Source organism: Typha latifolia, chromosome 1 (assembly GCF_019914945.1).
Source record: "Typha latifolia isolate L0001 chromosome 1, TyphaL0001v2, whole genome shotgun sequence".
Lineage (NCBI taxonomy): Eukaryota > Viridiplantae > Streptophyta > Magnoliopsida > Poales > Typhaceae > Typha > Typha latifolia.
The window spans coordinates 5214972-5237412 of record NC_133086.1 but is presented as its reverse complement, the minus strand read 5'-3'; the positions used below and the strand labels follow the sequence as shown (position 1 = coordinate 5237412).

Here is a 22441-nt window from a genome sequence, read left to right as displayed (position 1 = left end):
ATTTATTTTCCCAATTGTTTTCTTACTTCTGTTCCTGCATATCAGAAGAATTGTCTTATGATAGCATGCCAATGAGTTATTCAAGACTTTCTGGTGGTACAAGTGAGACTATGAACAAGTTAAACTTTATAGCCAAATGTAGTTGATAACAAAAATTGAAGCACACAATGCATTATGGAATCAAAACATTGATTTCATTTACAACTAATAGATGCATCTATTATCAATGGGGGAGCAGTACCACCACCTCTTTGTAGAGTCAACATGCCTCATCATAGATAAATATCTGTTTGCTTCGACTGTGCTTTGATATCTTTCAGTTTCTTCAAGATATTGGTGAAGTACTCCTGCAAATACTTCTCTAAGGTTAGAATGTCTTTCTGATCCACCCCAAGGAGGCTATATGTCTCTGTCATTGGAACTGAGAAAACCATGTCACTCGAGAGAACCTGAAGTCATGCAAAGGAGATCAGGGATAAAGTTCTCTAAAGGTCCAACATAAACAAGTCAATAAAATGGAATTGTTGGAAATGAATGACCGAGAAAATTAATCACTGGGAGACCTTTGATTCAATTATGTCAAGACTAATGGTGTGCTATTCATTGCATTTGAGTGCTGCAAGAAGACAGAGCTCGATGTGAATGATTACCTCAGAAAAAGCCAATCTATCAGCCACATCATTTGTCCACTGGAATAACCTTGTTAATTGGCGAGTGAACTTTAAGACTGAAACGGGGACAGTGGTTACATTTGCATCCTGCCCTGCTAATCTCTCACACAAAGCGATCACCTGGATGGAAAAGGAAAAGAATGAGAATTTCAGAACTTAATAGTAAATAATTCTCACATTTTCTACAGGAATTGACTTAAATGATCCCAACTATTCTACAGGAACAAAAAGTGTAGCATTACTTTTTTTATTAGGACATATTCCTAGAAGATCTTATGTAGCACAGAAATATGATGTATAACATATTGGTCACGTCTTCTTCAAGTTTTGATATCTGTATAAATTAGTAAATAAAATGTCAGGATGCTGATGCATAAATCTTTAGATGTTTGTAATCAGAATTTGGACACGTGACCATTTATGCAGCACAGAATTAAGCTGCCCTCACACCCTTTAAGGTTTTATAGATCATAAACTCGAGAGAATTTATGCATCATTCAGGATGATCTTTGAGTAAGCATCAGCACATTAATAATCATTTAAGAAGCAGGTTGCTGTTCTCCTTTTTTTTGTTTCTTAACATATGTTCATAACCCACTCAAAGTAGAAGATGCCAATTGGTTGCGGCAGGCAGGATTTGACTACAGAGTACATCAGCTAGTCTTGGAATTAAACCTATCCCTAGTGTTTCCCTTCCTGAGCAAAGTTCAGCAGGAAACTCTAACTTTACAGGTGGAAGTTGTTTCTTAAAGAGTATCATATGTAGAATGTGCTAAATGGTAACAAGATTTATATGATGAATTTGGTTGTCCAATTTCACATTGCAATAAATCCTTTCCTACCTCTTGAGTTGTCCATGCACGAGGTCCAGCAAAAGTCAGGAGCTTCTTACTGACTTTCTCACTGCGCATAGCTATAAAAGTCAAACGGGCTATATCCTGGAGTGACACCAAATAGGTTTTCAATCAAACATTTAAAATGACAACTTAAAGAGAAGTAATCATTTCTCAAGCAAAGCATCAAGACATTAATTTGTGAAAGCTCGAAGGGAAACCTGGGTGTCCATGTAAGCGATTCGAGTTGGGGCATCAGTTCCCCATACTGACTTGTCTTCTAGTATAGGCACAGCATACTGCCCGATTAGACCCTATTGGAATATTTGACAAGTAGAAGGAAGTATTCAAAATCACAAACACGGAGAGTAGCGTCATAAATAGGCAGTAAAGAATGCAAGTTGCAGGAAGAAACCTTGAAAATTTATATGCAGAGGAGAAGCAAGTCAAGCAAGATGTTTTAAGATAGTTTTAGGGTAAGTTGAATATTATGACAATATGCTGCATAAAATGAATAAGAAAAACAATCAGTTAGATTTATTTCTTTCATATACAGTTCCTTAATAAAATGTACTTTCAATATTGCAAGTCATGCACTTCATACAAATTTTATGAAATATTATTCCATTTGTTAGTCAAGGCCATCTTATTTGATTTTAAGTTACAGAGCTTTAGTTAAGCTTCTTCATATCCAGGAAGATAGGTAACCATTTTTTCGCCTAGTATAATGTGACCAGTCAACCTATGTTTGAAACAGTACTTGGTACTATTTTGTACTGAGATAATTTGAGTCATTTCAAACATAACTGGTACCATCATCAGAATTCTGATTTAGGTTGTGGGTTACCTGCATAAAGCCGCATAATCGAATAACAATGTAGTTAAGACCAGAATCCTGAAGAAACTTCTCTGTGCAGTGCTTGATTTCCATCAAAGGAACTTCAGGATGCTTATCACAATTGTGGATAGAATAGAATATGTACTTCTGAATTCCCATTGCTTTTGCACACTGTATTAGAGCAACTTTTCCTTCCCAATCTACCTAAACAAAATAAATCCATTAGACTGAAGGCTGAGCAAGTGTCTTTTACATGCTTATCGCATTACTCATCATAGAAACGATAGATATACAGATACAAAGAAAACTATCAATTATATTTCTACTCATCATTACAGAGTAACACAGAATAGATAGGAGAGTAAATAAAGTCGGAAAGCATGCATAAGAGAACGGCAAATAGGCAAATTGACACATCCAAGTAAACAAGATAGAAATATTATCTCACAATAAAGAGATGGAAAGTCGAACAACAATAGAAGAAAGGTAAAAAGAAATAAAGAAAGAATTGAAATGATGAATTGGTTCATTTTGAATTAAAAATGTCAATATTTGGCATAAACAACATACCGTCTGAATAGGCTCTTCTGGTCGTCCTGTTGCACAATCAATGACTGTATGAATACCAACAAGAGTTGCAGGTATAGATTCTGGTTTGTTGAGGTCACCCTGATCAGATATCACAGGAGAACAAACTTAGAATGAACGAAAGAGAATTCAGTTATATATGCATCGAAAAGAAACAAAAAAAGAATCTAGAAGTGCTGAAATTATGGCATCCCCCCACCAGATGAAACATATACTATTGAAACACCTTCCATCATATGGGCGTATTATCCATCAAGCAAATGAAACAAAATCAACCTATCTGGTGGAATTGTGTAGTCGATACTTTTCCAAAATGAGAAAACTAATGCAAGCAGTACTTGAATACACAAAGTATTAAAAGTTTGCAGATGTTGTGAAGCAGAAAGCTACAAGATGCACAGTGTCATAGTTTTAAAAATTCTCCACTTTGTTGCTTACATTGACTACTCTTGAAAAGTTTCAAAACTAAGATAGAACTACTATAGCAGCAATACTGTGTAGAAAGAGTGAACAGAAGCCTACAGTATGAAAAATATGGACTTGAAACATACGTTGACAACTGTGGCACCCCAATCCCGAAGAAAATCAGCAGGAGCTGGCCGAGGTCTTACAAGACATCTAACATCATAGCCTTCATCTAATGCCCTCCTAACCACCTGCCGTCCCAAAGTTCCAGTAGCTCCAACAACTAAAATGCTTGTAGGTCTAACAGGAGTCCCCTGCGACATACTAGTTGACACTACTGTCTGAGCGTTACAAGTAACCATAAATCGCGAGCAAGATATACCTGAAACACAATGTGGATAAAACACTATCAGAGGACTCACATTTTTAGTATAATATCAATAGTATAAAATTAATTCCTAAATAGTTATGCTGGCAAAGATTAATTACTTTCAGAATTGATACACAAAATGGCAAACCTTCAGGAGCATGTGTTTTGTTTTTTTGGTTTAAGTACCACAGAAGGAGATGCATTAATGATGAGAACAATTTCATGATTTAAAGTATTTAAAATCCGAAGAAACTCATATAAGTAAATATTGGACGCAATTCTTACTAAAAAACTTAAGGTTTTTGCGATAAATGGTGGATTAAACCTACTTGGATTCAAATTAGAGTATAATAAAATACAAAATTTTGAGGAGGGGAACTGAAACTCACCTGGAGCCAGAGAAGAAGAGGAGGATGAGTAGAAGAGCTCGGAGTGAGACGTTGTCGCTAACGAACGGCCCCAAGAGAGGGAGGTGTGCTTGCGTCGGCCGTGATGGATGTGAGTGGAGGAGGTGAGTGCAGGAGGGAGAGAGCCAAGCCTTGACGCCATTGGAGATTGCTACGGGAGTAGTTGGATTACTTCAGCTGCTCCCTTGGCCTTCCTCCCACGAAGGCAAGGCTTCCAATTAAGGGGAAGGCGAGAGGAGGGGAGGAACTCCTGCATACATGAATGTTGGAATCTAATCGTTAAGCCAGTAAAAGATCGATAAGTACCCCAAGAATTACGTAATTCCTGCATCGAAGATATAGGCAATCCGATCGTTATGGGTAGGAGGGAATGGGTGGGAAGAGGTGGTGATGCGAAGCAGTCGATCTCAATTCCGCCACGTCGAAGTGGATCGGATCATCCGATTGGCCACGCTGGCTCTGTTCCTCTGATTCCTGACAAGCCATCGTGGACGCTTCATGACCGTTGATGATGTAAATGAGACTCTGATGACTTCACTCTAGTGGGCTAATAAAGAACTCTATACTATTTATATACCCATTGAGGACTAATTTTCATCCATTTTAATCCGGTGATTTGCACCAAAAATACAATGTATTTTTATAATTTTCTTATGTAATTCGTAGTTATTGAACACTTATATTTTTACGATAGAATGGGCAGTATCCGTAATTAATAAATTTGAATAAGAAATTAATTGTGTTCAATAGTTTCATTGCGTAATTCATAATTATTGTATATTCGTAATTTTGTAAATTTTATTATTAGTTTACTTAGTTTCTAATTTGTAGTTGACAAAATAACATATTTAATTATATATAATTGAATTATTGTTTATATTCTAATTAAAACATATAACATATGATATAATTAATACATAAAATTCATAATTTATTTAATATGTTGTAATTGATCTAATATTTATATGTCCAATTAGAATATATTACTTACTTAATTTATGAATACATAATTAATTACGTAATACATTGTAATTGAACTACTATTACTTTATTTTACTTAGTATAAACTATAAATTAAGTAAACTAACTACAAAATTTATAAGATATTTATATAATACGTTTTAATTGAACCAATGCTATTTTAGACTTCAACTATAACAAAATATATTATTTGTTTATAAATTTATGAAGGAGACTACACTACTTGTAGTGTAAAAATCTATTCTTTCATCCAAAATAGTAACACTATTAAGAAGAAAGAGAATCCCCATATTATGAATATTTTATTCTAAAATTTGTAATAAAAGGATAAAGAAAAAAGAATAATTGTAGTAACTTTCTTCTTCATTTTTATTGGAAGAAAAAAAAAAATTGTAAGAAAAATGTAAAATGTGCCTCTCCCATAAAATATAAAATGCACTCTGTTTTAAGTACAAATCACCAATTTTTATTGAAAAGGACACAACAACGCTAAGTAAATTTAAAAACTTGAACCCTACATAAACTGTTGCTTAAAAATAATAATAATTATACTTTCGGTCCTTACTCCTTTAAACTATTTTTTATTTTCACATATATATTTTTATTTATTTTTAAGCATAGAAATTTCTACTATGTTAATTATCTATTTGGATTTTTAAGTTAAAAAATATCACATGACTGTCACTTAATTAATTTTAGACCATGTTATCTTCAGAGAAAGAAAAGAAAGTTGAGAGTAAAATAATTGTGTAATGTTTTATGCCAACACTGTCAAGGGTCAAGAGATATTATAAATAAATAAATAAATAAATAAATAAGAGAGGATGTGTGAAAATGGAGAGCAGTTTAGTGAGTCCTGTAATTAACCCCAAAATAAAATTTATTTTTGTCGAATAAATCACAGCGAAAATTGGCACTAGCCTCACGTGCATCTCACATTTTCTGGGCGGCGGTGAGCCGATCCGAACGTCGAAAGCCTCTTAAGTCTTAGAAAACAACAACAGCAAGCAGCTCAGCGACCGTTAACGTCACCGTCTTCTCAAAGTCACCGGGCGATGCAGGGCGGATCCACGGGCGTCGTCTACGGCGGCCTCAAGTACCAGGTAAACTCCTCCTTCGAGCCTGTAACCATGGAAGCTTTTAGAACTCACCTGTGTCCTCTTTTCCAGGCCAGATGCATCTCCGACGTCAAAGCCGACCCCGATCACACCACCTTCCTCGCCGGAACCCTAAGCCTCAAGGAAGAGAACGAGGTCGAGGATCTTCCCTCAAACTCTAATCTCTTCGCTCCTTCCTTTCCCTCCATAATCTTGGCATTGTTCTCGATTCAGGTGCATCTGATCCGGCTGTCGGAATCGGGATTCGAGCTCGTGTGCGAAGGATTGTTCTACCATCCTAACGAGATCTGGGATCTCAAGTCTTGCCCCTACGATCCGAGGATCTTCTCCACCGTCTTCACCTCCGGTGAGCGATCCGATCTTTGTTAGAATTTTTTTAATGATATTTAGCTTTTAGATGTAAACGTACATGTGATCTACACTTACGATAAGAGTTTAATTATATTAAATTGATCTCACGGTTGAGAATCATGTAAATTAAGTTAATCTACACTTAGCTTTTGCGGCAAGAAGCATTTAAATTAAGTTGAGATAAGTGAGTCATATCAGAAACAACACTTTCACAGTTTAATCAAGGAATGTTGCCTTGTCATGATTTCTTCTTGAGTTGGTGAGTTTTAGTAGCAGATGGATTTAAATTCATCTGTTTTCTCTTCTTCCATACCCTTGGTTTAGAAATAGTCACAATCTGCATAAAGGCGAGAAATCTGATTAAATTAATGATAAGGCATCAAATTCTGGATTTTGTAAGTGTTAATTCAATGTAAATATGTGATTATGTGCTTTTGATATGTGTTTGAAGGTGAAACATATGGAGCATCCATCTGGAAGATTCCAGAGCTTTATGGCCAGTCAAATGCCCCACAATTAGAACAACTTGTTTCCCTTGATGAACATACCTTCAAGATCAAATCGTGAGTTTGTATTCCTCTGATTATTCACAGTTAGATCCTCGATTCTTTATGTTGTTTCTAGAGGCTGGGCCTGTCTTGAGTGATTTATGAATTTAACCCTCTCACCTTTTCATTAAACTTGATGTATAATTGCTTAGCATTTGTCAATATGCTTTTGTTTTTTGTCCTTATGCTAAATCATTTAGCGTATGTTTTGACCAATTGACAGCAAAGTCATTGATGATCCCATTATGTCTTACTGTGCTATGTATGCCATGCACATGCAGTAAACATCAGATTACTAACTTTGGTCTTCTTAACTAAAACACTCCTGACATGAGAAACAAACACAATCCACCTATCTATACATTTTTATTACACATTCTAAAGATGGCCTGAGTAAATAATGCCTCTAAGAAGTAAGAAGTAATTTGCTTATTTGTCAACAGTAATGACTAATATTGCACTTTAGAAGTCTGCTCTATTTGTCTCTCTTAAAATTTTCTTTTCATTCTCTTCTTTAGACAAGACCTTTCATTACAAAATGTTCCTCAAAAAGAAATAGCCACACTATCTGATGTATCGTATTTTTTGACAGTATTCTTTGGTGGCCCATGGGAAAGCATGATAAACTAATTAGCATTGATGAGGGAAATCTGTTCCTGTGGAGCATAGATTCTTCAAGTAAGATAGCCAAGGTGTGACTTTTGGTTGAACTTTGGCTGAGCTATTCTAGTTAAAATAAGATTCATCGAGGAAGCTGTTGTCACACCTAACATATAGCAACTCGCATGCTTATGATTATCAATTTAAAAATGGTTGTAAGGATGATCTGGTTACTTGTGGTTAAAACATAAAATGTTCAACTTTCAACATGTTTCTAATTCTGTAGGAATATAGGTGTCAAGAAGCACCAACTTTTTAATTAGTGCAAGTACAAACTTTCAACTTATGCTGTTGTTTCAAATTGCAAAAGAGATGTCAACCTAATTTGCCTCTGTCTTACTTACCTGTCTAACTTGTTCAGATAATATCCCATTTTGTATAGCTAAATACATGATAAACCATTGGGCGGACTCTCCTATTTTCTCTTACATACTAGCAGAGTTGTGCTTTCATATTCTCCACTCTCTTTACATAGATTTGTTCGTAGAGGAAGATCTACTTCTGGCTCTCTGTAGCTCTATATCCCTTTATGTGGTTCTTATACAAGTTTGCAAGATATAGGTAATATCACAAGAGTCTGTTGGCATGCTTCACAATTTATCTGGTGGAGCTTGGGATCCACATGATCGAAATGCTGTTGCAGCAATTTGTGATTCATCACTTCAGTGCTGGGATCTTCGCACTATGAAGTATGATATTTCCTCTTATATTCTCAATGTGGCAGCTAAACTTTTCTGCTATTCTAACTGTTCCATTTTATTCTTGAATTGATTTTTGAAGCATCTGAAAATCACGACGGATTGAAAAATAACAGAAACACTTCTTTCTGGATAATGTGATTAAGCATTTTATTAACTACTATTTGATTATAGTTTAAACATTGGTTAGAATGGTTTTCCTAGTTTCACATTATTAGAGAAATTAGCCTGAGATGCCTTATTTGCCAATGTCATAATTATTATAAATTTTCTTGTATGTAGATTGTAGATCCAGGTTTTTATACTTGATATCATTTCTCTTTTCTTGCTCTAATCAAAATTCTTCCCAGTCCCACTCGATCTTTTTGCTTGTTGATTTAGAAAACTGTGCTTTTCAAGTCAATTTATTTAATAAGAATTTAGTAACATATAAAAACTCAGTTTGTGATGCTATTCTCCTGTTTATTGTATAGTATGTCAATAGTTTCATGTGTACTTAACAGGGAACTATTATGCTGGTACCCAGAGTAAATCCACTTTAGGTTTAGTTTAAAAAATACTTGATTTTATTACTGATTATCCTAATAATATTATTCCTTTCAGGAAGGCCAATACTATTGAGCATGCACATGTTAGGGATGTCGATTATAACCCAAAGAAGCAGCACATACTAGTGAGTATCATTTTTTTTCTAAATTTTCTTATGGTCCAAGTCAAATGGCATATGTTTTTCTCAATTGCAAGTAGAAGACGTTTTACTTTTAGTTCATATTCTGTGCAATTGTTTGTGATTCAATTTCAACTAGTGTTGAGCTTGAACATATATATGATGTTTATTTCTTTATTTATTGTTTTGTACTTTTGTGCACTTTTGTTTTCTCTGGGCCTTCATAATTTCTTATAGTAAGACTGATTAGGAATTGTCAATACAAATATTGCAGGCCACTGCAGAAGATGAATCTGGGATACGCTTATGGGATCTTAGAATGTCTAAGTTTCCTCTGAAAGAGCTTCCTGGGCATGTACATTGGTACTTTCTCTTATTTCATCGTAAAACTGCTAAAAAGAACCTTTAATCATAACATTCCATCTTGTTAATGTAATTATAAATATGATTTTCTTTTTATCATAACATTACACATTTGATTTCGCTAGTGTAATTATAAGTATGATTCTTATTTTCTACATGTTAGTGTGTATTTTACCGGAGTGATTATAACATCATAAGGAATGTGTACTTTAGACCTTACCTGGCTGCTTGTGGACCGTGCTGTTTAATTACTCTTGTGTTACTTGGTGTAAAGGTTTGTTCTGTTTTGGCAGGACATGGGCTGTTCGTCACAACCCCGAATATGACGAGCTGATTCTGGTCTCTCTCTCTCTCTCTCTCTCTCTCAATCTATATATATATACACATATACATATATATAAGTGTGTGTGTGTGTGCGCGTGTGCCTTTTTTGCTGATGAGACTGCAACCTTACAGAGTGGTGGTACAGATTCAACTGTAAATTTATGGTCGGTTACAATTTCTGGGGATAATTCAACACCTGAAAGGTTTTACATTTTCCAATAAGAGCTCATGGCATTAATTGTTTTCCTTTACCTTTTGCTTTTCTTTGCTAAATTATTGTTCTGATGTTTTCCTTTTCTTAGTCCTGTTGACTCACCGAGAAGGCAGGCAGATCCACTATTAAACTCGTATACTGATTATGAAGATAGCATCTATGGTAATTTCAAAGTTCTCCTGCCTCATTGGAATTTGAAATTTGAACAGGCTTACATACTTAACCAAATGTCAGGTATTTCATGGAGCTCACGTGAACCTTTGATATTTGCATCATTGTCCTATGATGGAAGAGTAAGTAAATTATCAAACACTTCTGCTTGATGGTGCCTATTATACTTTGTTCCCGAGAGTGACTGTGATCGTGTGCATTGGTTTTTTTTTCTTTTTTCTTTTGTGGGGTGCGAGGGGGAGGGGTAGCCGACTTTCATTTTTATTGTTGTGTGTCAAAAGACAACTAGAGAAAAATGTCCTGTCCAACAAATAAAAATTATTGTTATTTTAGTACAGAATGACAATCTTTATAATTTTGTAGTCCTTTTCGACATCCTATCTATCTTAGTGGTCAGTCCACGATAGTATCAAATCATCCTCACAACCATTGGAGTATCTTTGTAACCGATAAACTTGATCAAAAGAGGCTCTCATGGTCGGGCAAGTCCAGTGTGACCTTGTGAAATCTAAATGGTAACTCATTAGCTGGAATTTATCTTCTCACTTTATTTTTGCCATCAGATGCACCTAAGAGGCTAAGATTATAAAACCTATATGAGTCCAATTTTTATCACATGGATGAATATGATTCCATCATGTGATAGTCAAATTTTGAAGAAGATATGGCCACTTTGACCATGCAAAAGGAAGAGCCCATGTTCTGATCATCTTTCTTTTGATGTCCTTGGTATTTTTTAATTGGGCTCCCTGTACTCTCCTTATTAGTATAGGAAGGAGGGGTATACTTGCGTATGTTTGGTCTGAGTCTAGGGGGAGATCTTGTCGTACTTCGTCATAAGTTAGTTCCCTCATGTTAAATCAGATGTTGGGGTCATTTTTATTTTGTACTTACATGATATCTTTTTCTGGAGGTATTTGACGACAATCCAAGAGTGAAGGCATGTGCTTTTTAAAATGAAGAAACCTTGATGAGATTTTATATAGTGTTTTGTCTTTAAAAAAAGATATAAGAAAAATACGAACTTGGTTGTCATATCTTCAATTTCAGTACTTCTATCTTGTAATATAATTGATCTTTGTCTCTTATGGTTCTTATTGCTTTGGAAATCAGGTTGTTGTAGAATCAGTGAGACCTTACTTGCAGAAAAAGTGAAAGCTGTCCAATCCTCTCTAGTAAGCCATATAACACTAAAATCTATATTTTTCACTTTTCATAAAGAGTTGTGGAGGTTGACTCGTGCTGTGCAGTGTTTTTGGCAGATCACTGCATCATGATGGGTTTATCTGCTGTTCTACTTCTGTTCTCCAATACTTCTTAGGCACAAGAATGGGTACTATCAATTATCATCACAAGTTACATTTCTTGAAGATTCTTCCTGGATTAGTCTTATTTCACATTGCCAGAATTTGAAGACTGCCTTGTTTGATGTTCAGAATGCTCTCCAGTAAACAAATGACTCGAGGTATCTATAATAAAAATATGCAATCAGCTATAATAGAAGACCATGTGATCAGTACCCCAGTTAGATTTTGTATTTATCTTCTATATCTGTGAATTCCTTTTCATTTATTGGAGAAGGAACAACTTAGGTTTCGAATAGATGGATGAAAGTCAATCTTCGGCTCAGCAGAGATATTTTAATTCTTCAATTGTTGCAGAGGTGAGTGTGATTCCTGGAAGTCGATTCTTGTAAGACTACTGATAGAAGCTTGGGTACTGATGTATTCTCTTGACATTTCAATCAAAATCCAGGATTGTGTTCTTTCCTTTTCTTAATCTTCATCCTGTACTTTATGTACGTATCAAACAGTCGTTCAGTGTACCGTGTCGTCATTCATCTGTTCCGATATTTAGACTATCAACTTCACATAATAGTCTAGTTTTTGCTAACTGTACGTTCTTTTCAACTATTCAAATATTACAAGCAAATTGTTGTCCAATTGCTATACGATCTACAGACAGCTCACAAGTAATAGAACTTCTGCTTTAAAATTCTGATGAGGTTAGAGTGGCATGGTGGTCGACATCCCACGTTTGAGTTTATAACATGCTTATGTAGAATGGGCGCAAAAAAACACTAATAAAGCCTTATTGGATAACTTTCCAATAGGATCTATAAACTGGCACTAGACGTAGTGTGCAAGTTTATCACAGCATGACTTTCTCAAATGATTAATGTCTTGGGTCTTTCACAAGCTCTAAGAAGACATGTTTTGGAAAGGCTACTATACCTTAGCCTTGTATAGGTGGATGCTCTGTCCTAATTGTAACTGGATCTTTGCCAGCCTCTCCTGCTGCACTCATTCCGCTGAACAATTGAAGGGGAGACTTTGGAGGAAATTAAACCCATTAAAAATCTGGAGGTTCAGGTTCCTCCAATTCTCACTTCCAAAGGCAAACTCATTTACTTTTATCACAGGCTGGAGAAAACCATGAAACAGAGCTGATTGAGCCATTGCAGGTAAGCTGGAGGAGACTGAACCCTTCCCTCTTTTGCTTGTAGAGGTTCAGTTTCCTGCGACTCTCACCTTCAGAACCGCAAAGTAGACGCATGTAAATACCACACAATCTGCTATTTAAATAAAGAGCCATTTCTAGTATGTTTTTTTGCCCAGTCAATTGTGATAGTCCCTGCTTTCATTCCAACTGCACGTCCTTAAAATACATTTGAAGCTCCACTATTTTGCCACCGGGTACCAACTGCATTGGTGCCTACAGTGAAAGTATTTAGTCCAGATACTCCTTACGGAATTTTGTCCGAGAATTTTTGTGCTACAGAAAGGAACAACCGTTCATGAGGTCTCTCCAATGAACAAATCAAGGCTGCTTATAAAAGACATGAAGCGCGTAATCACAAAAAAAGAGAGAATAGATCAAGAAGTAGATACTTATTCTTGCCTTCAAATGGTGTGATGTTTCCCTAATAAGATGCAAAACTTGGTATATGCATGATCAACACTAACCATCAAATTTTCAATGGCTAAACAGCCAAAGATACTTAATTTAAGCAAGAATCGTACTTCACACTGATGAAGGTCTTCAATAAAGAAGATTATTTTACAGGCAATTGATGAAATAATAATGCAAGCTGGTCCGGCCATCAGAGAACATTTACATGCAAATCATAATTTTAGGACCATCAGAGGCTGCGTATTAATTTAAAGCTTGCTGCCACCCATCCTAAAAAGGCTTCCCATGGCCTTTGCCTTCTGCCGGAGGACAAATTTCTGTGTCTTTCCTGTAGAAGTCTTTGGAAGATCATCAAATACAACACTCCTAGGAGCCATATAATGTGGCAGCCGTGTACGACAAAATTTAATGATTTCTTCAGAACTAGTATGTTCACCATCTTTCAACTTCACAAAAGCACAAGGTGTCTCACCCCAGTGTTCATCCGGCCTTCCAACCACTGCTGCCTCAAGCACCGCAGGATGATTGAATATAACAGACTCAACCTCGATTGTGCTTATATTCTCACCACCAGAAATAATAATGTCTTTTGATCTGTCCTTTAGTTGTATATAACCGTCAGAATGCTTGACCCCAAGGTCCCCCGATCTAAACCATCCTCCAGCCAGAGCTTCCTTGGTAGAATCCAGATCTTTGTAGTACCCATCCATCACAGTGTTACCTCTGAACATGACCTCCCCCATTGTTTTCCCATCAGCAGGCACACTCTTCATAGTAGTGGGATCTTTGATGTCAAGCTCTTCTATCCCAAGATGTTGAATGCCCTGGCGAGCCTTAAGCCTTGCACGCTCCTTGGCTGGCAAGCAATCCCACTCAGGTTTCCACGTGCAAACACTAGCAGGACCATAGGTTTCAGTGAGACCATAGGAGTGGGTGACATGGAAACCAAGCTCTTCCATCTTAAATAGAACCTTAGGAGGAGGTGGTGCCGCACCGGTCAGGACACCAACCCTACCAGGCAGCGGCTTCTGATGAGCTATAGGAGCATTCACGATCATGTTCAGAACTGTAGGTGCACCACCCATGTGGGTTATCTTGTGCTGAGCAATGTTGTCAAATATGACCTTTGCTGACACATTTCTAATGCAAATGTTTTTGCCACCTTGAGCTGCCATACCCCATACAAGGCACCATCCATTGCAGTGGAACATGGGCAAAGTCCATAGATACACTGGCATTGTGGTAATATCATTGACAAGGATTGTGGCAATGGCGTTAAGGTATGCTCCTCGATGATTGTAGACTACACCTTTCGGTCTGGAAGTGGTTCCAGATGTATAGTTCACTGATATAGGCTCACATTCATCAACAGGCCACTTGATTTCAAACTGTGGAGATGCAGCCGTCAGAATAGTCTCATAGTCCATGTCAACCGAGCCTGTCAGACTGCAATTAGCAGTAGATTCACCAAATTGTCTGATAACAACTAGAACAGGAGTCTTTATTTCAGCAGCTGATAGAAGTTTTAGAGCTCCTTTGGCAACTTCAAGCAATTCATAGTCAACAAAGATAATTTTGGCCTCAGAGTGCCTCAGAAGGATTTGCAACATAGCTGAATCATGACGTGTATTAAGCGTACAAAGAACTGCACCAGTCATTGGAACACCAAAATGTAGTTCATATAGTGCTGGAACGTTCGGAGCAAGTACCGCAACCTGAGTTCACCAAGTAACTCATAATGATAGAAATGAGCAACATCAGGCAACTTCCACTAGTGTTATGAGCTGTGTCAATAGTATAATTGCATAAAGCACTTGCATAGCTGTTTACAATCATATTGCTAGAAAAAGATGAGTCCTCAACTTTTATATTCCTATAGAATCAGATATTATAGGACTGATGCTAATTCTAATTTCACAAATAAGAGTAGCACACATGGAATTATGATAATGAAGCACTTGTATTGAGTAAACTAACTTTCTTGTAGTCTTTCCATCTTTATCTTGCAAGCATGGACTCGGATAAAACAAAGCTTTTGATTTTTTTCATGTCATGACTAATCAACTAGCATTAGCTGCCTCAGAACTATATCTAAATTTGCATGAGTAATAGCAACCGGCTTTCATGTCACATGACAAAATCATTTGGTTTTGCTATTAAATACAAAACAGTGGCATAGTGGTTGGTATAGTGTTCTGTTCAAGAGAATAGGAGAAAATACAATAAGTAGGAGTCTACAAAGATACACCGATGCTGTAGATATAAAAAGAGAAGATAAATCAACCTGCTTAAGCTTTTCGACAAGAAGAGCTAATAAACTAGAACAAAGTACTCCGATCCGCAACAATAATACGCAGTAGTTAAAGGAAACTAAGACCACTTTTAATTTTCTGCTAAAGCTAAAATGGAAGAAATCCATGAATTAATTTGAGGCATATAAATTATAGAGATCTAATCAGTAGTATTCCCAAATTCGACCAAACCAAGTATAGGAGATGACAATGTAAGGTTAAAGCTCTTGACTTGGAATCGATCAAGTATTCAATAATATACAGAGATTAAAAAACAAGAAAAGAGAGTTAGATTTAAAGGCTTTACGACGTCGTGGCGAGAAACTCCCAACCGGGTGAGAGCGGAGGCGAGCCGGAGGCAGCGGCTGCGCGTCTGCCGCCACGTGTACGTCATGGAGCCGTAGACGACGGACGTGCGATCGCCATAGACGACGGCAGCTCGCTCCAAGAAGCTTATGGGGGAGAGGGGGACGTAGTTGGCGGAGCACCGGACCGCTCCCTCCATGGAATGCTCTTTGTCTTGCTCCTCTGGATCCCTACTAAAAAGGGTAAATTAGAGAGAGAGAGAGAGAGAGAGAGAGAGAGAGAGAGAGAGAGAGAGAGAGAGATCAGACGGGCAGACACTGGCCGGAACTATGAACACCGCACTATCAATTATTAACTCTTGTTTCTTTTTTACATAAGTAATAAGTTTGATATTATATGTCGATCATTACATAAAAAGTTCTCAATGACCAATTAGGAGCCTTTTCGTAATAAAACTAAAAGGAAGGTGCCTATATGCAAAAAGAATCGAAAAAAATTTAAACCCCTCCTGTTCGCCTGCCATTCGACGTTACCTCTGTGTTTCCCCCACCTATCTCGCCGGCTTCCTTTTCCAATTCCTCATCCCATCGCCGTCTTCTACTCCCTTCCTGGCTCAATCCGCCATGGCGAAGAGCTTGCAGTCGCAGAACCTACCACCCGACGTGACGCATTTAATCGAACAGCTTGAGCGCCACTGCCTCGCCCCCGACGGCTCCTTCCTTTCCAAATCGTCCTACTCTGAACTCACTCAAGTATAGTTCCAAAATCCCGATCTCTCTCTCTCTCTCTCTCTCTCTCTCTCTCTCTGTAAATACTCGTCTCATACATTAAATGGCAGGCGAGGGAGGAGATGACCCGAGAGAGGGAGCGGTACTTGGAAGCTATGGTGCGTTGTTTAACAATAGCAGAGGTGGATCTACGGTTAGGGTTTCTTTCTATCTACTTTTTTTTTTTTTCTCTTTGTAGGCTGTTTATTGTGAAGCGATCGCGATGGTGGAAGAGTATCACCAGGAGATTTCCGCGGCAAATCTTGGAGGCGGAGTTAAAGATCTCCAGGGAATTTATCCGCATCTGGGGCTGAATTGCTCCTCCCAGGTTTGATCTCACCCTTTAATTGAATATTTTAGCGCATCTCCTTGAGGAAAACCTAAAATGCCGTTGCAATTAGGCTATAGATCTTGTCCAATTGACGGAATTCTGCAGGTTCTTCCAACTCAGTTGTCTATAATGATGGTATCAAGAGTAAGCATTTGGCTGATCCTTCCTTTTTTTTTTCAGGTTTACGAGTCAATTGAACACCGTTTAGCTGTTGCAGAGGCTGCTCAAAGATTGAGGCTCCCTCTTCTTTCGAAAGATGGAGAGATTCATGAAGAGGAGATAGAAAAGTTGAGCACAGTATCAAGGAGCTCTTTTGATAGTACGACTGCAAGTATGACACCCAGTTCAAGCTCAAATTCAACAAGTTTCACTAGCAACTATACAAGCAGCACTGTCAGCATGCCAAGTGTTGCTGCTCCACCTGGTACATCTGATCCGGCTGAACCTGGGGTTGGTGGAGTACCAAATCGTTTTCTTGGAATAACACCGGCTTATCTGTATCAAGTCCAGCAAGAGCAGCCCGCCATGGCTGTGGTAAGTGTAGTGCCTGAACATAAGATTTGTAGGTCGTTAGAAACAAGTCACACAACCATATGGATTTACTTTAGCATTATCTGTTTCCTAATAAGATTTAGTAATTACTGCAGTACACGCTTGTCCTATACCTCCTAAGCACCTTGCACTATGCATTTTGTACTTTCTACTAAGATTTAATATTTTAATTAATATTCTTTGCAAAATTGATTTAAATCTCTTGAGCACATTTCCAGTATGCCATTCTGTCATTGTAGGACATGACAGAGTACCAAAGGTGCCTTGTTAGAGAGATCGAGGCCCGCTTAGAAGCAAAACGCGATACATTAGCTGCCGTCTTTTCAGTGGATGATATCGGTCAGTTATATATTGAAGCATGTCAGGTAGATAAGCTCATATATTACATAATTTTACTCATTTGATCTGTTATAAATGTACAGCAGACTCATCTTCCATTAATCAGATTTCAAGTACTCGGCTTCCAGAAAGGTGAAAAGACTTGCTGTGTTATCATATATCTTTTGTGTATTATTCCCCTTTTCTGTTGCACACATTCTTGTTAATGCACTTCTTGCTTTTCAGTGGTATATTTTTTTATGGATCTGCTTCCAGACAAGTCTTGTATTTCTAGTGTATATTCATTTCTGTGGAATCATATAGTGTTCTAGGCATGAAATGCCTGAATAGAAGGATAAAATATGTGTAATTAGATTAACTGAATACTTGATGTGAAAGGTGTAGGTTTAGCAACTAGCATAATGCCATAACCTTGATGTACTCCATTTTGGAAGCTCCAGGAACTGATGTTAAAGTATATGGCCTTCTATTCCTCACTCCATTGAGGGGCAACTGGAGCACTAATGTTGAGTTTTTCCTCGCTAGTAAGTATATAAAGCAGGGTCTTGTTGCTTTGCCTTTTGTCAGATGCTGATTGTAACATTGATTGGAATGTCTGATATGCTTCTTCAAAGGGAATATTTTTGGGCCAGTTTTCTAGCCTTCGAGGTGCCAGTGAGAGTCCAGGTTTAAGTTTCTTGAATCATATATTCATATCTATACAAACTACGAAGGTAGTAAGCAGAGTCTAAAGCTACTAAGCTAGCTGCTCAATCCAAGAACATGAGCTTACACATGGAAATAAAGAATATTGCTCTTGCCAAGATTTCTAAAAAAACGGGCAAGCAAGACTTTAGAATGGACAGAGCTAGGTTAAAACTTAAACCACATTAGGGAGTAGGTCATCTCTCTATTTTGGTTTTGTCTGTGATTTTTTGCTTTATTATTGAATCTTCAACATCTCTATTTCCTTTTTTAATGTAAATATCAATATATTTTTTAGTGAAGAATCTATTATGGGATGGGATATTTTTTATGAATGTTCTGAGTATAGAATTATGATTGTAAATGTTTATACATTGAATTATTGTTTTTCTGTAGAAATCTTAATTGGGACCTTAATTATGCAATATGCTTGTCATTGCTATCAGCTTCTTGTATTGAAGTACTTTTCACTTGATCCTACTTGTTTGTGTCTAATTGAGATAAGAATCTCATTTTTTATTTTTGTTATTCAAGTGCTTTTAGTGGAATGTATGCTTTGATTCATAGAGCCTGATCTTTTCTTTCTTACCATCTTGATGAGTGAACTAATTGTACCAGTGACTCTGGGAAGTTCTGATGATTAACTATAATTGCTGTCTTGCCATTATGTTTTGTTATTCATAAGATGAACTTTAAACATGTCGCACTTTACATCTCTTATTAATAATTCTTGTACTACTCAAGCTAAGTACCTACTACCCTGACATTTAGAGTTAGTGCAGAGATGGATCTATTGGTTTCTTCAGCAGTTTCACTTTATGTTGTCATCTTCTGTCAGGGTAAAGTTAATCATTGAGGAGATTGAGAAGGAAGAGGCTCTTTTACTTGATGATCTCTCTTCAATGGATAGGAAATTTTCCGAACATTTCAATGTAGGTTTCATAATTCTTGTCTCTTTGTCATTCTATTTGCTGCTTCTCAGTCCATGTCCTCAGTTTAGTTTAAAGTAAAAGCAACCCTCATAGTTGGCAATTCCATCTTCTCTGACTTGTATAACTTTCTAAAACCTTTTGTTATGATATGAAGGTTCTAGAGCAAATACTCGCTGTGCTTATTAAGTTTGTTAAAGATCTGAAGCTGCAACATCAGCATCAATATGTAAGCCTTTGGGTTGTTTATTTGTGAAATTGTTCTTGTAACAATAATTTCCATTATCTATCAAACTATTTGAGTGTCTAATACTGGTGATTTGGAAAGCAATAGGTTCCTTATACTATATATTATATTTCATTGGAACAGGATGAATTGAAGAAGACCTGGCTTTGTAAAAGGTGTCAAACAATGAGTGCCAAGTTGAGGTTTGTGTTTAAAGTTTTTACGATGAAAATCATACTTGAAAGTTGCCTATAAATACTGATGATCTTTATTCTATTTGCACACCACAATTGGATCCCTGAATCCCTGATATAAAAGTGAACTGTTATAACTTATAATTTTTCAAGTTTTTGTGTAATTAATCTTTTTCCTCGGGCAAATAGACAAACAAGACTAGGAGTTATCTAGTTTGACAAATCTTAGTGATAGTTACTTATAGGTGTCTTGTATTTTTATACATGTATAAAATATTGAGTGCAATCATGAAGATTAATGATGCATCAATGCCTCTTGCCTAATTCATTAAACACAATACCTGAGCTCTCTTTATCTCTCACATCTTTTAATCTAGCAATTTGTCTAAATATTTAAATCTGCTTGGCACTTCCTGTCCTTTGCTTCTCCGTCATAACTGCGTTCTTTTTTAATTTTGTTTGCAGTGTTCTAGAGAATCTTCTCCTGCGTGATACCTACACTAAGGACTCTGTACCAGCCCTGCACAGGATTCGGTATTATAGACTACTTTATATGGTAAACAACATGCCTTTTGAGATGAATCACATGTTACCACCTACTGCAGGAAGTATCTTCTAGAAGCGACAGAAGAGGCATCCATAGCTTACAACAAAGCGGTATGTTTGTTATACATTGTAATTTGTTTGTTTTGTGGATATGCAAAGACTTTTAGAGTGAGGAGTTGCAAAGTACCTTGTATCAAGGTCATTAATATTTTCTCCTTTTATAGAAAAAAGACATATAGTGCTTTCAATGATCAGGTTCTAGTCACATGGGTTGCATGGTCCATCTTGGAACATACAAGGAGATGCACGAGGCATATAGCAATACCTTTACTGGGGGTCTCAAATGCTTCTCTCGACATAAGTCAGAAAATACACCCTTCCTTGTGACCCGGTTGGTGGGTGGCAAGCTATACATTACACCAATTTGAGGATGATTATAAAATGGCATGGAGTTATTTACAGAGGATATATTCTCATGATAACTTATTCTAGTCAAACTCTCTGTCTATGCGTTAATGCTCTCAAACTAGATAAGTGGAGCTTATATTAGTTTCTAAATGGATCATCATTGTTCACTGTGAAAATAAGTTGACTGCTGGCAACCTCAGTATAGTAAGGGTGTCCACAATGGTGGCAATTTCATTGGTGGCCTTTCTGTAGTCCAAAATAATATTTGTGAAGTGCAATTACTAAGTATTGTCAAAATCTATAATGCTTTGTAAGCCCCTATGATGAATCTGAACTTCTTGTTTGTGGACCGACCTACTGCCGGAAGCCTGTTTTTGTCGGAAGGGGAGAGGAGGCACAAAGTGCATGTTGGCCCTAAGAGTTCAGCCTTTGTTTTCACAGCTGGGTTCTTGCTAAGAATTGATGAATGTAACTGCAGTGCAGAGAATAGGATAGATGTCAGGAGCTTGGCAGTGAACTCAGGGTAAATTGTAGATTTGATGATGGGGTCCATGACGAAGGTCTAAGGGCTGTGGGTGTATCCCAAGAAAGGCAGTTAGACTATTGGAGGTAAAGATGAATAATAAATGATTACTTGGGGGGAAAACAAATGACTGATGAGTTAATTCGCCTTGTGTTGAATCGACCTGAAAATTCTTAGTTTTATTACTTTTAGGCATATTGATGTTACTATCACTTTTTGTACATGTTAATGCCTTTACATTTCTTAATCTTTAAATTTGATCATTATTTACATTTATGCTTCCAGCTCAGTGTCACTGTATTTGATGTGTGATCTTATGTCAGATTACACGTCTACGTGAATATCAAGGTGTCGATCCACATTTTGATTCAATTGCAAGGCAGTATCATGACATTGTTAAGGCAAGTTATTCTCTTTAAATTGACTGTTGATCTGCATATGATAGTGGTCTCTTATTCTAAACTTTAAACCACAGAAACTGGAGGGCATGCAATGGACAATTCACCAGGTCGAAATGGACTTGAAACGGTCGCTTGATCACCCAATCTCCTAGGTTTATTAGTGTAAGATCCTCAGCATTCTTAATCTTCTTTTGTCAGCCACATTTTTTCTGACCTTGAAATATGTACAAACTATGAACGAAGTCAATGAACAGAAGTTGGCTATCCTTTTCTGAACAAATAATGAATATATTGTTGCCCTCTAGGTATTCTAGGTGTAGATTATGGAGAACAACAATTAGTTAGAAGATATATCTATTGCTTTTCATGGAGGTTTCTTCAGTCTTTCAGGTTTTTTTGCAAAGATCAAGTAGAACATTCTGAAGCCTTAGCAGAGTCATGTTATAGAAGATGTTGGATGTTAAATGATTTAAAATATGGGCTCCAGTGGATGTAGCTGGGAACCTAACTTACATGGGAAGGCAAGCTTCAAGAAACTCTGGGTGTCTTCTGACTCATTTCATAGTGTTCATGGAATGTAATTTCCTCCCTAATATTATTCCAGTCTTTATGCTGGTTGCCTTGTGTATTAATCACTACTGTCCATCAAATTTGACCACGTTAATTGCAGAACCGGCATTGGTTTAGAATGAGGAGGCTCTGATATTTCAGGTTTAGTTACATGCTTTTGGTTGCTAGCTAAGGATGCATGTACTACCCCCTCTGAACCAGGTTAAACCACGAATGGAGGATGCAGATAGTCCTCGTGGAGGCGTCCTGATATG

General features: G+C 37.0%; 4 protein-coding genes across 7 annotated transcripts; 2 read left to right on the top strand and 2 right to left on the bottom strand.

Annotated features, from left to right (window-relative positions):
• Positions 1–109: 109 nt before the first annotated feature.
• On the bottom strand, positions 110–4423 carry LOC140785334 (protein HIGH CHLOROPHYLL FLUORESCENCE PHENOTYPE 244, chloroplastic). Its single transcript, XM_073133195.1, has 8 exons — positions 4095–4423; positions 3482–3717; positions 2913–3011; positions 2352–2546; positions 1726–1818; positions 1514–1609; positions 651–791; positions 110–449 (listed from the first exon to the last, which is right to left on the bottom strand). The coding sequence occupies exons 1-8, from the start codon at positions 4252–4254 to the stop codon at positions 273–275; spliced, it is 1197 nt and encodes a 398-aa protein (XP_072989296.1). The 5' UTR covers positions 4255–4423; the 3' UTR covers positions 110–272.
• Positions 4424–5936: 1513 nt separating this feature from the next.
• LOC140790562 (WD repeat-containing protein DWA2-like) lies at positions 5937–11986 on the top strand. The gene is made up of 14 exons (XM_073140689.1): positions 5937–6196; positions 6263–6346; positions 6425–6557; positions 7014–7125; positions 7703–7802; positions 8332–8459; positions 9072–9141; positions 9410–9498; positions 9792–9837; positions 9955–10025; positions 10125–10198; positions 10271–10329; positions 11321–11382; positions 11458–11986. Exons 1-13 carry the CDS (start codon positions 6149–6151, stop codon positions 11360–11362), a joined length of 1056 nt encoding a protein of 351 aa, XP_072996790.1. The 5' UTR covers positions 5937–6148; the 3' UTR covers positions 11363–11382; positions 11458–11986.
• Positions 11987–13180: 1194 nt separating this feature from the next.
• LOC140785305 (butanoate--CoA ligase AAE1-like) lies at positions 13181–16086 on the bottom strand. Its single transcript, XM_073133143.1, has 3 exons — positions 16026–16086; positions 15719–15947; positions 13181–14835 (listed from the first exon to the last, which is right to left on the bottom strand). Exons 2-3 carry the CDS (start codon positions 15914–15916, stop codon positions 13369–13371), a joined length of 1665 nt encoding a protein of 554 aa, XP_072989244.1. The 5' UTR covers positions 15917–15947; positions 16026–16086; the 3' UTR covers positions 13181–13368.
• Positions 16087–16227: 141 nt separating this feature from the next.
• Positions 16228–22306, top strand: LOC140785315 (AUGMIN subunit 4). 4 transcript variants are annotated; one of them, XM_073133163.1, is made up of 14 exons: positions 16228–16469; positions 16556–16603; positions 16684–16812; positions 16996–17349; positions 17607–17706; positions 17790–17838; positions 19229–19322; positions 19477–19548; positions 19690–19748; positions 20205–20273; positions 20345–20396; positions 21540–21617; positions 21692–21779; positions 22008–22306. In XM_073133163.1, the coding sequence occupies exons 1-13, from the start codon at positions 16341–16343 to the stop codon at positions 21767–21769; spliced, it is 1311 nt and encodes a 436-aa protein (XP_072989264.1). In that variant the 5' UTR covers positions 16228–16340; the 3' UTR covers positions 21770–21779; positions 22008–22306. The 4 variants fall into 4 exon arrangements, with proteins under 4 accessions (XP_072989264.1, XP_072989280.1, XP_072989273.1 ...); XM_073133179.1 differs by having other exon boundaries at positions 16230–16469; positions 17793–17838; XM_073133172.1 differs by having other exon boundaries at positions 16235–16469; positions 17793–17838; positions 22000–22306.
• Positions 22307–22441: the final 135 nt, after the last annotated feature.

Coding starts and splice junctions, on each gene's coding strand:
- LOC140785305 (XM_073133143.1), bottom strand. CDS start 15,916: ATGGAGGGAGCGGTCCGGTGCTCCGCCAACTACGTCCCCCTCTCCCCC. Junction 14,836..15,718: donor GAGTTTCTCGCCACGACGTC/GTAAAGCCTTTA, acceptor TGGTGAACTCAG/GTTGCGGTACTTGCTCCGAA.
- LOC140790562 (XM_073140689.1), top strand. CDS start 6,149: ATGCAGGGCGGATCCACGGGCGTCGTCTACGGCGGCCTCAAGTACCAG. Junction 7,126..7,702: donor CATACCTTCAAGATCAAATC/GTGAGTTTGTAT, acceptor ATTTTTTGACAG/TATTCTTTGGTGGCCCATGG. Junction 7,803..8,331: donor CTTCAAGTAAGATAGCCAAG/GTGTGACTTTTG, acceptor TGCAAGATATAG/GTAATATCACAAGAGTCTGT.
- LOC140785334 (XM_073133195.1), bottom strand. CDS start 4,254: ATGGCGTCAAGGCTTGGCTCTCTCCCTCCTGCACTCACCTCCTCCACT. Junction 3,012..3,481: donor GGGGTGCCACAGTTGTCAAC/GTATGTTTCAAG, acceptor ATATCTGATCAG/GGTGACCTCAACAAACCAGA. Junction 1,610..1,725: donor TCGCTTACATGGACACCCAG/GTTTCCCTTCGA, acceptor GTGTCACTCCAG/GATATAGCCCGTTTGACTTT.
- LOC140785315 (XM_073133163.1), top strand. CDS start 16,341: ATGGCGAAGAGCTTGCAGTCGCAGAACCTACCACCCGACGTGACGCAT. Junction 16,470..16,555: donor CCTACTCTGAACTCACTCAA/GTATAGTTCCAA, acceptor ATTAAATGGCAG/GCGAGGGAGGAGATGACCCG. Junction 20,397..21,539: donor CCATAGCTTACAACAAAGCG/GTATGTTTGTTA, acceptor ATCTTATGTCAG/ATTACACGTCTACGTGAATA.